The sequence below is a fragment of the Drosophila innubila genome, chromosome X (genome assembly GCF_004354385.1).
Source record: "Drosophila innubila isolate TH190305 chromosome X, UK_Dinn_1.0, whole genome shotgun sequence".
In the NCBI taxonomy this organism is placed as follows: domain Eukaryota; kingdom Metazoa; phylum Arthropoda; class Insecta; order Diptera; family Drosophilidae; genus Drosophila; species Drosophila innubila.
Genome location: NC_047626.1, coordinates 36,766,192 through 36,780,689, shown reverse-complemented (window position 1 = coordinate 36,780,689; position 14,498 = coordinate 36,766,192). Strand labels below are relative to the sequence as shown.

Below are 14,498 nucleotides of genomic sequence, written 5' to 3'. Positions count from 1 at the left end.
TTAGCAAACTTCAAATAAATTTGAACCACTTACGATCATCAATTGGACAAGATAACTTAGCAGTCTCCGTTTGTTATCAATCGAATATCTCTATTTATGATTTTGCTTTCATAAAAGCTCACAATTAATACCTCAATTTGGAGTATCTTAAATCAATTTTAGAAATAACAAACCATTATAAAATTAAAGTTTAAAGTTCTTAATGTATGTATGCATGTATTTTTAAAGTATGTTTTCAGGTATTATTGTTAAATTCAGAAAATAAGCGGATAAAATGGCAGCGACTTAGCATTTTAAAAGTCTAAGAAGTCTAAAATATTTGATTTAACTAAAAAAACATGGGCTGACGTGGGCCTGGCCAAATTTTAAAATTAACTTCCGATAGGTCAACATCCTAAGAGTATTGTCACCCAATTTGGTTCCTTTAACTCGAATAGTCTCTGTCACGAATCTAATAGTACCCATTTTTATGTAACGAGCTTATTGTCATGCTATAAGCTTTCATTGTAGTAACATTTAATTAATTTAAGTAAAATTAAATTCATTAAGTTTCCGCTTATTATCATTGTATTATCTAATTGTAAAATCGCATAAAACTAGACTTTGCATTTTATTTAAATTGCGCGCGCGATGCAACAGTCTCTGGCAGACTCTAAGTTGTTTCGAGAGAGAGAGTGACAGAGAAAAATTTGTGCGGCCAGAATTTAGACACTAAAATATTAGTTTGTGGATACTCTTGACATGTAAAGTCTACGTCGATTCCAAGCGATTACGATTACGATTTGCGACTTATCAATTTGAATTTAATTATACTCTGAGCGAATTAATTTTTGTTTTTCGAGATATCTTAACCAAACTGATAGAATATGCATTTAACTTAGTTTTGTACATCCTGAACGAAGTTCGTTTAAATAGGTGCACTATAACATATAGCTGTCATAGGACCGATCGGTAGAAAATCAAGTTTTAGTACGAAAAAGTTGATAGAATATGCATTTATGTTGGATTTTGTTCAAATCGGTTTCATATATCATGTAGCTGACATAGAAACAATTGGTCGAAAATAAATTTCATAAAAGAGTACCTGGGCTCAGGTACTGTCGAGCGTGCAGAGCCCCCTTTTTTTATATGACGTTTTTGATTCCGCGGTCGTTTCGCTTCGAGTGTAACCAGGCCTTAAAAAAGTAAAACAATGGTGTATAACAAAAAGTACTTACGGTCACGAACGAACACAACTTTGAAACCTAAAAACAAAAGTTTAGTTAATAGTAACTCTTATTTCATTTTTTTTTAATTTTAATAAGGGACACCTACCTCATTTAAAACGTGTTGTTTCAACCCCTTGCTTGCATTTAATGAAATGCAATTACAATAAAATTATGTTTTCGGTCACAAACGTACGATAAGAACATAGATAAGAAGCAAAATAAAAAATAACCGTTAATCGAACATTTTTGGTCTCTAAATTTTTCTCTTCTAAATTGATTTTATTTAAGAGATTTTGCAGGCATGTGAAATAATTAAATACAAAACTGCCTCTAAAAGTGGCTTAATATAAAAAAATATAATTTTTCAGTTTTCAGTTTTCAGACCAATTTTATCACGAAAACACCTCAGATATGGTCTACAACGATTAAATTATACAAATTTGAAATTTTTTACAATTATATATAAAATAAAACGATGGCCATCAACATTTTTATTTTCGGTTCTGGTTGACCATTTGACGGAAAATTAACAGTTTATTGCGCTTTGTAATGAAATTAGTCTAGTCTAAACAAGAAATATTATAATTATGTGGCAAATTATTATTATAATTTTTTTTCGCAAAAGTTTACCCTATGAGCAATATGCAAACGTGGATATCTTTCAGATTTTGTTGACATTACGTGACCTATCGTCGCATTCTGTCCACCGTGTCGGCATTATACATAAATGACTATGTTTGGAATATATAAATAGATGAAAATTCTACTTCCTGCCTATCATTACATTCTTTAGTTTACAAATATTTCAAATACACTTAGCTATTATCTTGGGCTTAAATATTGTATTACAACGAAACAAGAAAAAAATCACCACGGGTCTGCAATTGTATTTAGACATTTATAGCTAAAATTGTACTAGAGAAATTTGTTGTGTGTCCTCTATGTGCTTAGTTATCATACGTTATGTATTACTTCTTGAAAGAGCGAAATAGAACAAACGAGAAGATAGAAAGAAGAAAATTACAGTAGTAGTTTTATGCGAGGGCCAGCTTTTATATACCTTGCCTTGCAGTGAAAGAACAATAATGCATAAAAATAGAGTACCACGGAAGTTTGTAACTACCTCTACAATGAGGTGTTTAAAGAAATTTACAGCCTCTTGTGACGTCAAATAACATTGACTTCACAATTTATTATTGGTGAGCGGGATTTAATAAAAGGTCAGGTCTACATAATAGATGACCTATTAACACTGTTTTAAGTGCTGAAAGACAATTCGTCTTCGCCTGTTGTGATGTCATTAACGTGCTTTGATGTAAGATAATTTAAATTTATTTTGCAGACTTTACCTCGCAGCAATGGACCCGAACCATTTTTTGGAATATGGTCAAATAATGTGGCATCTAACGCGAATAAGTCTTCTTAACTATCAATAGTTTATTCAATATTAGAAAAAAATGAGATAGTCCCAGAAGTGCCAATGAATGTCTCAATCTCAAAGGGTATCACAGGCTATCTTTCTCTATCAGTTTGCGAACAGGATCCCCTTTATCTGGCCCAACAACCGGATCACGCAAGCGACGGTCATGACTAAAATCATTGTCCCAGAATTTTACATTGAATAAGCATTAGATACCATTACCAAACGTCGAAGACAGTCGATTGAAGCACTCGTGATTTGACAATTATAGTCAAAAATGGAAATAAATATTTATATCTGAGTAAGTATAGGGTAATATATTCTAAGCTTTTTAATGAAAGTGGTCAATTGGATCTGGTTTTCCTTGAAGTAGCCATGACAAAGAATATAAAATTTGGCCCTCGTACGAGTTTAAGTGCATAATGTAAGTGTAGTTCTTCTTGTTTTAAAATTTTACCTTTTCATACGTTTTTTAAATGGATAAAAGTGTCTGCATATCAGTTAAGCCAGTCATTAGTTATACCTTACTTATGTATACGTTAAATCGAGAAAATACGTACTTATCTATACATTCATACAATATATAAAGATGTAACAACAAAAAAATTAACTTAAACCATTAGAATTTTCGAAAGCGAGTCCAGTTGCATATCTGCATTCGCATTCATTGGGATCTTAGCAGCTATGTGGTAGCTAGTTTCTGCTTATGAAAACTGTACACGGAACTTTGCTGAGCAGCTTTAGGTGTTGCAGTATTTATTTGACATATAAATACGCGACGAGTGGATTCCGATTGCAGCTCCACCAAGACCAGCATTCCACACGTGAACAACATCAATAAGAGCAGCGACGGTGGCTGCAGCGACGGAGATTTACCGTGATGCATGGCTGCTGGATGTTCGCCTGAAAAATATATAAATTAGTGAGAGCAATATAAATAATTTAACAGTAATATAAATTAATGTGAAACAATTTTTAAGATTAACTTTGGGTTACTGATCTAGTGTTTAATTTCATAAGTATATATTTGCTTAGTATTTAAGTTACGCTCGGTCGGCAAAAATCCTACACGAGGGTGCCGACTCGAGCCGACAGTAGTTCTCTTCGGAGACTGGTGTTAGCCAAGATTAGTGTCTCAGAGTTGGATCAATGCTCTTTGATAGCCAAATCCATGCTTAAAGACTCCAGTCATGGTCTGAGGTTAAAGGGCTGGACTTAAGGTGTTATGCGACCTGTGCCGTTAGTCAGCCAGGCTGGGGGCCTTTTCCAAAAATATCCCAGTTTCAAACGGAGCGCCCGGATACCTGGCACCCTCCGGTTTGTTTAATGCCTTACCAGCACATCGCGGATCTCTGTTCAGACGGACCCTTCCTTCTCCGCCACTCGTGGGACTCAAAATGAATTCGAACACAACAAAAAAGCAAACAATTAAAATATAAGATACAAAAGAAAAAAAAAAAAAAACAGCAAGTACAAACAACACGGCAGCGAAGGGAAAGGCACTTATGCCAGGCGCGAGCTCCTCAAGCAATGCAACGGCAATGGCACTCATGTCTGGCCCGAGCAAGTCCTCCAGCACGACGGCAACGGCACTTATGCGTGGCCTGAGTGCTACTACTACAACGATGACGGCCACTGAGGCCCTGTGCTTAGTCAACATCGCCGGAGAGAATCTTCGATTCCATCCCGGACTCGGTGTAATCGGCAAACTCATGCGAAAAATGTCACTGGGGGAGATCAGCCATGCATATCTCAGCCGAGATACCTACCAGTGCGGGTCCGTCGGGGGGACCGTCGTCATCCGGTGCTGTGTCTAACAAGCGTTCATTCGTTGACAAGCGGACTGCGAAAAACATCTTGCGGTTAAGCCAAAGAGGCCCCACGCCTGAATGGCTAAACAAAGTGGAGTGAGCAAAAACCGTGCTGCCTGATTTTGGCCAAACTAGGGCTCCAAATGAGAAAACGACACATAAAAAGCAGCGCTCCCAAGAGGTTCCCGGACCCACTGCGAAGGAGTTCAGGGTCCATCCAAATCGATCCTTCGTTGAAACTGCCAAAGAACGCATCCTAATCGGCGATCTAGACCAGGGCAGCTCTGACGGCAGGATTCCCTGTAATCAGTGGAAACTGGTAGAATAAGCAGTGGTCAAGTTGTTCTTTGAACTGCTCGAGGCGGAACCAGGACCTCCCTCTATCAGCAAAGAACGTTGGGTGGTATCAGGGTAACGTCAACGTGGTTGTATGCGAGGATGCTCGATCAGTGCAACTATATAAGGCTGCGGTAGCAAAGGTGGGGGAGGTCTACTGCATCTGGCTGCCAACCTCCATCAAGGAGCCGAAGAGGATCCTAAAAATTCTGCAATCATGCAACTCTGGAAGGTGGTTACAGTGGAATGCAACCCTGGCAGTTCTCTGCAGGCGGGGCTCATCCTGAATAAGGAGTTCATCGCTGCTATAGAAGCTGCGAAGAGTGAGCTAGACTTCGGCTTCATATCGGTGCACATCAAGCTGTACAAGTCGGATACCGCGGCCGAAGCAGGTTCTGTCGACAACCCAGCTGAGCAGGACGTCGCTTCGGAATTCGGGGATTATGACTCCACTGCAGGCCTTGATGGGTACTCGTCGGACGCCTCTTCACTAGCAAGAGGTATGCTGGCGATGTGTCACGACGAAGACTCCTTAGGGGAGCTGTCTGACGACTCAGACGCTGACGTTACTGTGTTGGAGGGTTTATCGCAAGTAAACCTCGTTCTTCCATTTTTGCAAAGCCACATTTAAGCACATTTTAGCTCTCAAATTACTGCGACGGCGACAACACGGCCGTCAGTCTGGAGCTCTCGCCGGCACCACTTAGACTTATGTCTACCTACATGGCCCACGACCATCCGGGTCCCCCTCCTCATGAAAATGTTCGTCGCATTGTCAAGGACAGCGAGAATTCCAAGGTCAGTCTTCTTATAGGCGGTGATGCAAATGCACATCACTCCCAATGGGGAAGTTCTTATACCAATGCACGGGGTGAGTCCCGCTTTAATTTTGTTTTACAGTCCAACCTGCTTAAATGCAATCGTGGTGATGAACAAACCTTCCTTTGCTGATCAAGATCCTGACTGGCAGGATTACAAGCATAGCCTAGGCATCTATAAGATAGCAACTAGGCATGCAAAAAGATCCTCCTGGAGAAAATTCTGCTCAGAAATTGAATCTACGTCTGAGACCACTAGGCTCAGACAAATTCTCTCTAAGAACAGACCATCCCTAGGATATCTTTAAAGGAGCAATGCCTCTTGGACCGACAGTAGCGAGGAGTCTCTAAAACTCCTTCTTAGCACTTATTTTCCTGGCTGCATTAACTATCCGCAGCAGACAAGTGATTTTACAAATTCCATCTAGCACCGAAGCTATCTACTCAGTAGAAACAATATTAACTGGGCTATAAACAGCTTAAAGCCATACATATCATCAGGAACCGACCTGGGGATTCCCGCACAACTGCAACAGGCAGGAGAACTCTCCGTTAGGTGATATATAAAGAAATCTTTGAAAATGTAAAGACTCCGGATGTCTGGCTCGTCTCCACAGTGGTCTTTATACCCAAGGCAGGCAAAGCCTCACATGTTACCCCGAAGAATTTCAGATCAATCAGTCTCTCATCTTTTTTTCTCAAGGCTCTAGAGCGTAGGTATGCTTGGGCTACATCTCAGAACCTCCCTTAGATCAAATGATTTATCCGAATGCCAACATGCATACCGCAAAGGCCGATCCACTAAGACGGCTATCCACAAAGAAGTACACACAATTGAAAAATCCCGTCAGTTTAAAGAACTGACGCTAGTTGCCTTCCTCGATATTGAGGGAGCCTTTAACAATGAGTTGCAACGTCACCCCCGTTGCAATTACCTATGCTCTGGCCCATCTTGATATCGACTTCATGCTAGTAAGAATGATCAACGACTTGCTTAGTTGCAGGTCGGTCACTTTCTCACTTGGGTTATCAACTATCACCAAATACGTCAGTAGAGGCACCCCTCAAGGAGGAGTGCTTCTGTGGAACATAGCATTCAACAGGCTCCTATGTGACCTACAGGGTGGGGGATGTCAGGTGGCTGCCTACGCTGTCCGTTTGGGCTCAAGAAAGTGGGCTAAATGTAAGCCCATCGAAAACAGAACTGGTTCTTTTCACTAGGAAATACAAACTTCCTTCACTAATTCCTCCAAAACTTAACGGCACGTCCTTTTCTTTAAGCGACAACGCTAGATACCTGGGATTAGTACTTGACAAGAAATTGGACTGGAACGCAAATAGTTCAGAAAGATCAAAGAAAACAGCAATACTACTGTACACATGCAGAAAGGCCATTGGGATTAGACAGGTCATGTCCCCGAATGTGGTCCCATGGCTCTACACTGCAATCATTCGACCCATTCTTATGTATGGGGTCACAGTCTGGTGGCTAGCTTTATCAAAGCAGGTCATCATCAAGCAACTTGGTAAAGACCAATGAACTTCTCAAATATGCATCACGGGAGCTCTGTGCAGAGCTCCTAGTGAAGCATTGCAAGCAATTTACAATATTCCTCCGATTAAGTCGTCTTGAAAGGAGTATGCTACTCTTTCCGCGATTCGGCTGAGAGACTCTGGTTGCTGGCATTCCACCAGCTATGGTCACTCTTGCATCCTGGCAAGCAACTGCTTTCCTCTCAAGACTGACTACTGCGCTCCCTGTGAGTTCTTAACAACACGCTTCAAAACTTATATTCCACTCAGAGATGACTGGAACACTAAGCAACCCGCCACCACAAATGCCATTTAATTTTTCACAGTTGGGTTTAAATTAGATAACCGTATAGGCTGTGGAATATACTCAGAAGTACTGAATGTAAACCAGGCTTTCAGCCCTCCAAACCACTGCAGCGTCTTTTAGGCGGAGGTCCTTGTCTCTAAACTGCCTTCGGGAGTCCAGTGCTTCTCCAGGTAACATCAAAATCTACGTCGACAGCCATGCGGCCATTAAATCAGTTAGTGCAATTTCAATTAACTCTATATTGGTGACAAACTCCCGCAAATCTCTGAAAGAGATGGCTGAGCAGTTTGCTATTAGTCTCATCTGGGTATCAGGTCACCGAAACATTGCAGGTTAATGCATCGCCGACAAGCTGGCCAGGAGAGGAACCACATCACCCCCTTACCCTGAAGCAGAGAGACTGTGTGTTTCCACGGCTTCTTGTAAGCTCCTTGTAAAAGAAAAGTTCAGCCAAGAAACCAATCTCCTTTGGCAACTCGTGCCTCACTGCAGAGTCACCAGACAAACATGGACGGTACTCGATAAAAATACGCACAGCTCAGCTGTGTAATTTGAACAGAACTCGATGCTCTGCAACTGCCAGAGCGTTGACAAGTCACTGGCTTATAGGGACCCATGAAGTCAGGCTCGCTGCTCCTTTAACGACTTCTGTAGAAGCAGCAGGGACGAGGAAGAAGAAGAGTCTGTCGAGCACTTTTTCTGTTCCTGTCCTGCACTCTCCCGTAAAAGGCTCAAGTTTCTTGGGGCCCCTTCTTAGATAGGATATCTGAACTATCTAGCAGGAGTCCATCTCAAATGGCTGACTTTGACTCTGAATCAGGTTGGGCACATTAGTCGGGAAATGACATGGATGCTACGGAATCACAATGGGCACAATAGGGCAAGAGTGTGTCAGATCTTTGATCTGACAGCTGCCCTAATCTAACCTGGATCGAATTATCGTGAAAAATCTTTTATTGACTTCATTTCAAAAATATTCATCAGAATTCTTAACACGTGTGTTACATCTTGGGTGGTAGAAAATCGGACTCTAAATGAGTTCCAAGCGAGTTTCAGAGCTAACTGCTCGACAGCGGACAATCTATACAATCTGGCTTCCATAGCGCATTTGAGGTGGCTCAAAAATAAAGAATTATATGCGCTCTTCATTCATTTAATGCGGCATTTGATACTGTTGCTAGAAGATCCCAGGTGTATAAGCTGACCACGATGGGAGTATCATCTAAACTGACAAATGTCAGTGAAGACATGTAAAAATATTACAGTGGCTCGATAGTTAGAGTCGCCGACCTAATACTCGACACCCAGATTTAGAGGCCCACTCTCCTTAGAGCCGTCATGAATAAAAAAAGCTTAAAAAATGTACACCCTTTCGCCCTGACAAATAAAATAAGAAATTAAAAAAAAATAAATAAATAAAAAAATTTAAAATAAAAAGCAAAAAAACATAATAAAACAAGGGGGCTCCGCCCCCTGCTCGCTTCGCTCGCGGTGAGGTGCGGCTACAGTCGAGCACGCTCGACAGTAGGATACCCTGAGCCCATGTACTCTTTTATAAAAGTTGATTGTTGCCCATTTTCAATGGGCTCAGGTATCAAAAAATTACACACGCGAAACTATGAACAACTTTCGGTTTTCTGAAGTCACTGTGCTTATCACTGCAGACTACGTTATTAATGCCTCACTGAACTAATACATCACTCGATTACGATTACGACTTACGATTTAATTTATCAATTTCTAATTAATTTTAAATAAGTTTAATATAATAAACTTTAATATAATAAACTTGTTTAAAATTAATTAGAAATTGATAAATTGGTAAATCGCAAGTCGTAATCTTAATCGCTTGCAATCGATGTAGCGTGTGTCAAGAGTAGCCACAAACTACAACTTTGCTCAGCCTGCAATCTGGCAGCACCCATTTTCCTCTCTCACTCTCCCACTTACGCAACAAACTCAAGCCTGTCAAAGGCTGCTGCAGTGCGCGAAATTTGAAATAAAGGCAATGTCTAATTTTATGAGATTCTTAAAGCGGAAAATGCTAAGTTTTTTTTACAACGATAATAAGCAGATACTTATTATATATATGTAAGGAATCGAAAATATTAATAATTAAAATTATTATTTTGCAGCTTTCAGTGCTCGGCAAAGATGCAAGAGTAGTGCTGCAAAATGATCGCTATTTCTCTCATGCAATTTCATACATACATAGCTATCAGCTTCTGCTAATTTTTGCCATGCAAAAATACATATTTATATATTAACACAATTATATTTTAATCAAATTGTATATTTGTATATACATAAATTATACATTAACATTTTCATTACATAATATCGATAATATTTTTGCTTATCGCTTAATTCTTATTTGGTACCAAAAAAAAAATGGGTACTTATTCGTTCTGTCTTTGTGCGCGCCTTGCATACAAACGTGAAAATGCTGTCTCGCTCGCACGTTTGATTTGCCATCCAAATGTAATTATTCAACTAAATCTAAATTCCGAAATAACTTCTTTATTTATGGGTCAATCGCTTTGAAATTTTCAGGGTCGTTTAATACGCATACTTCTCAACTGATTGTTCAGTTAGGAGTGCTATGTCAAAAATTGCGCCTGTAAATCGTTATTTTTCAATTTGTGGGCGAAGGGGGCGTGGCATCAAAAATTGGAAACAAACTTGACCTGCGTATGGTATTCACAAACCTGCATTCCAAATTTGAAGTCTCTAGCACTTACAGTCTCTGAGATCGACGCGTTCAAACAGACGGACAGACAGACGGACAGACGGACAGACAGACGGACAGGGCTAGATCGACTCGGCTGTTGATCCTGATCAAGAATATATATACTTTATGGGGTCTGCCACCCCTCCTTCTGCCTGTTACATACATTCTGCCAAACACATTATACCCTTTTTTGCCCATTTTCAATGGGCTCAGGGTATAAAAAAAAAAAGAAAACAGAGTAAAAAAAAACAACGAAACAAACACAGTATATAAAATATTAATAAAAAACAAAGTCAAAAGAAAAATAAAAAAAAAGTAAAGGAAACAAAATAGTAAAAAAAAACAAAATATTTGACAAAATTAGTTAGTTGCGTTCACGACGCAAATCTAGCTAGTTCATCACTATTCCGTCAGGAAATCGCCCTTGTATGCCTGGCCAGGAGCATAGGTTTGCGCAACATTTTTAAATAGCTAAAATTTTTTTTTTTTGACGTTTTGTTCTTTCAGACTCTGGAAAGTCGGCCTCGTTTTATTGTTTTTTGGTAATTCACAGGGTTTTTTTTTTTATAAAATTTTGATTGGTAGTCTTGCTTATTTCTGCAACATGGCGTATATCGCGAACAATTTAACCTTAATTGCGCAGATTATTTTAAATATTTTGAATAGAACATGTTTTGAATAAATCCATTTCACATTTATTACTGTTTTTAGGTGTCGCCCTGTACTAAATTACCATTTATTATGTTGTAAATAGATAAATTTACTTGTTCAAACTTGTACAATGCTCAGTCAATTGTACAAAGAACTTTATATATATAGATAACAATTTTTGTAAAAGAAACGAATAATTGTATGAACGCTAGATTTGGCAGTAAAGTTCGATATTTGGCGTGCAACAGCGTATCTGTGAGTTGCAAAGACATAGCAAAAATTAAAAAAGGTTTTTAAGTTGGCAGCTATATGATATAGTCATCCGATTTTCACCAAATTTGAACAGGGTGTAACATTTAGTAAAAAAGACATATTCTATGAGTTTGGTTCGTTTGGCTCAACTAAAAAAAATTAATTTTATACAAAAAGTTAATTTTCATCCAATTGTTCCAATGGCAGCTATATGCTACAGTTACCCGATGTTGACCAAATTCGGGCAGGGTGTTACATATGGTAAAAAAACAAAACCTGAGATTGGTTGGGAAATCTTAAAAAACAAAAAAGTTTTCCATACTAACATTGAATCTGAATCCGATTGTTCCTATTGCAGCCATATTATATAGTTACCCGATTTTGACCAAATTGTAAGATATCCTTAGACTTAAAAAAATATTAATAAAATTCAATTGAAAAATGAAAATAAAATCTTGCCTGGATGATGTTTGAGTCCTCGCCTGCATGCACCTGGATCTAACACACCATCCTCTGCACTACCTAGGCACTGAGCCCACCAGCTGACCAAACATATGTACATAAATTCAAATAAATGCGAACTTTGACCTCGATTTTGACGCACTTGCAGGTCGAATTTTTGCAAAATGCCGCCTTTTATTCCGATGAAATTATCTAAAGATTATTGTGGCCAAGTTGCAAGGTCGTACGTCAAACCATTTGGCCTTTACATTGCTAAATCAGTAAGTCAGTCAGTTTAAGTTATCTCAACCAAACTCACAGATTTACTTTTGCATTCCAAGTCTCGAGTTTTTCTGCGAAATCTAGAATTTTCATGCCAAACCTGGCGATTTTTTCCAAAGTCAAATTGCAGGGGCAGCGTGAATATAATTATTCGATTCCTTTTAAAAAAAATTTATCTATATATATAAAATTGCCTTACCTCATTTATGAGCATTTTACAGGCCAAACGGCTCGAGCTACAAGTTTGAATTTTAACACAACACAGATATGACAAATTCATCGTCCTTTAAGAAAGGATTCTTCAAAATTCGCCAAGCAAGTGCGTCAAATTGGAGTTTAAAGTCCGCCTTTATTTTCAATGTACACTTATTGGTGTTTAGTCACGCGGTGGACTCAGTAACTAGGTCGCGCAGAGGATGGTGTATAGACTTAGGCGGAGGTCCGCGGTTCGAAGTGGGAGAGGAAAAATTTTAATGATTGCAGCTTATTCTTATCAAAAGTACGCGTTGATTGGTACCTCGATCACACAAATCCGACAACTAGTTCAAAAGATAATTAAATTTGAAATTTTTAGTGGACTTCTAAAAATGAAATGAAAAGTCAGTTTGTTTGTTTGTTTGCATCAAAGCGCTAAAAAAGCTTAGATGTAATGATGAGGATTTATTCCTTTTCAAAGATCTACAAATGTTTGTTCTACGACTTTTTAAAACAAAAACCGCTAGCTTAGCGGGAAAACGCTACTTCCCGTTACAGCTACAGCACACAGGACGGGGGGACGAGTCCTGAGGTGTGGTGAAAATTTCATCGAGATCGGTTTATAAACAGAGAAGATATTAGAGAAAATGTGATGTATGGAGGACATATAATCTTCTGGATCTCAGAGACTATAAGAGCAAGAGCTACCGACTTCGGTGATAATACTGTTATGCTGCAAGCGCAGATCAAGTTTGCTTTAGAAGAAAAAAACACGTATAGGTTATCTCGCTTGATCATGGTTTTCTTAAAAATCGATTTGACAACACAAAGACATACATTTACTTAAATATAAGATATAGCAGTGTTTGGTCAGCTGGAAAGTTCAGTACCTAAGTAAGTAGTGTAGGGGGTGATGGTGATTTTAGACCCAGGTGCAGGGAGGCGCGGGTTCATTTCCCACAACAGGCAGGATTTTTATATTATTTTTTAATTTAATTTTATTAACATATTTTTAAATTTTAGGATATTTTACAATTTGGTCAAAATCGGGTTACTATATCATATAGCTGCAATAGGAACAATCGGGTTCAGATTCAACTTTGGTATAGAGAACTTTTTGTTTTCAATCAATGAAAATATGAAAATAATTTTTGTTTTTTTGAGCTATCTTAACCAAACCAAAGCCCAGACGGTTTGACGTACGACCTTTAAACTTGGCCACAATATTCTTAAGAAGAGCCTTAAATTAAAGATCAAAGTTTCCATGTATTTTCTGTTTACATGTGTTTGTAGTGCAGTAGAGTTTTTTCGGGCGCGCTATTCAGTGGTAAAGTGGTGCAGATGATTTTCTGTTAGATTCAGAAGCAGAAGCTTCGCGTTTGAATCTAGAAATGTTAAGAAAAAAACCGCTAGATTAGCGGGAAAACGCTTAATCCCGCTTATATTGAAAGCTCAACAGTTTCCAAACCATAGAAGCTACAGGTATGTTCTATATATCATTGGAAAGGTGTGCTTGAGGCGTACGTTTTCTTAAGTACTCAGGTAAAATTTTACAGGTGAAATAAAGTTTTATAGCTTACAATTTGGCGATTTCTGACAAAACGGCTCTAACGATTTTTATTAAATTTAAGTATGTTGTAGTACATTTTTTTATATATGAAACATAAATTTTGGCTGAGCGGTTTGGAAGATATTACCTGTTAACTGAATATATACATTTTTCTCTCGGTCAAATATCCCGTTTTAGTACGAAAAACTTTTTGGTTTTATGAGATATCTCAACCAAACTGATACAATATGCATTTAACTTGGTTTAATATACTAAAGTTGGATAGCTGTCATAGGACCGATCGGGTCAAAATTAGGTTTTAGTATGAAAAACCTTTTTTATTTAGTGAGATATTTTAACCAAATTGATAGCATATGCATTTAGGTTAGTTTTAAAAATCCTGACCGAAGTTAGTTCTTATCGGACCACTATATCATATAGCTGTCATAGGACCAATCGGGCGAAAATCAAGTTCTACTGTGAACAACTTTTTTGTTTTATGAGAAATCCTAACTAAACTAATACAATTTGCATTTAACTTGGTTTTATATATCCTGACCAAAGTTGGTTCAAATCGGACCACTATATCATATAGCTGTCATAGGACCGATCGGTCCAATATTAAGTCTTAGTATGAAAAACTTTTTGTTTTACGAGATATCGTTCCCAAACTAATAGAATATGCATTTAAGTTAGACTTACATATCCTGACCAAAGTTGGTTCTAATCGAACCACTATATCATATAGCTGTCATAGGACCGATCGGGCAAAATCCAAGTCTTAGTACGAAAAACTTTCTTTTTTCATAGTAAATACGGGGTCTCCGACTGTTCATAGATGAACATACGGTTTGAACAGCCCTCGGGATGCGTGACAGATTTGGGACACAAACCACTTGAAAGGGTCACTACAGTGTAAAATTACCACATGGGTCTCAATCTTGGCGCTCAGAAATAATAGACT

At 38.4% G+C, this 14,498-nt stretch overlaps 1 protein-coding gene across 1 annotated transcript in view; it reads right to left on the bottom strand.

Moving 5' to 3' along the window:
* Positions 1 to 1,734: 1,734 nt before the first annotated feature.
* The window catches only part of LOC117794014, a 164,865-nt gene continuing 152,101 nt past the window's right edge, over positions 1,735 to 14,498 (bottom strand). The window contains exon 8 of the mRNA XM_034634476.1: positions 1,735 to 3,531. Within this exon, the coding sequence (XP_034490367.1) occupies positions 3,311 to 3,531 (221 nt within the window). The 3' untranslated portion in view covers positions 1,735 to 3,310. The remainder of the gene's footprint in view (positions 3,532 to 14,498) is intronic.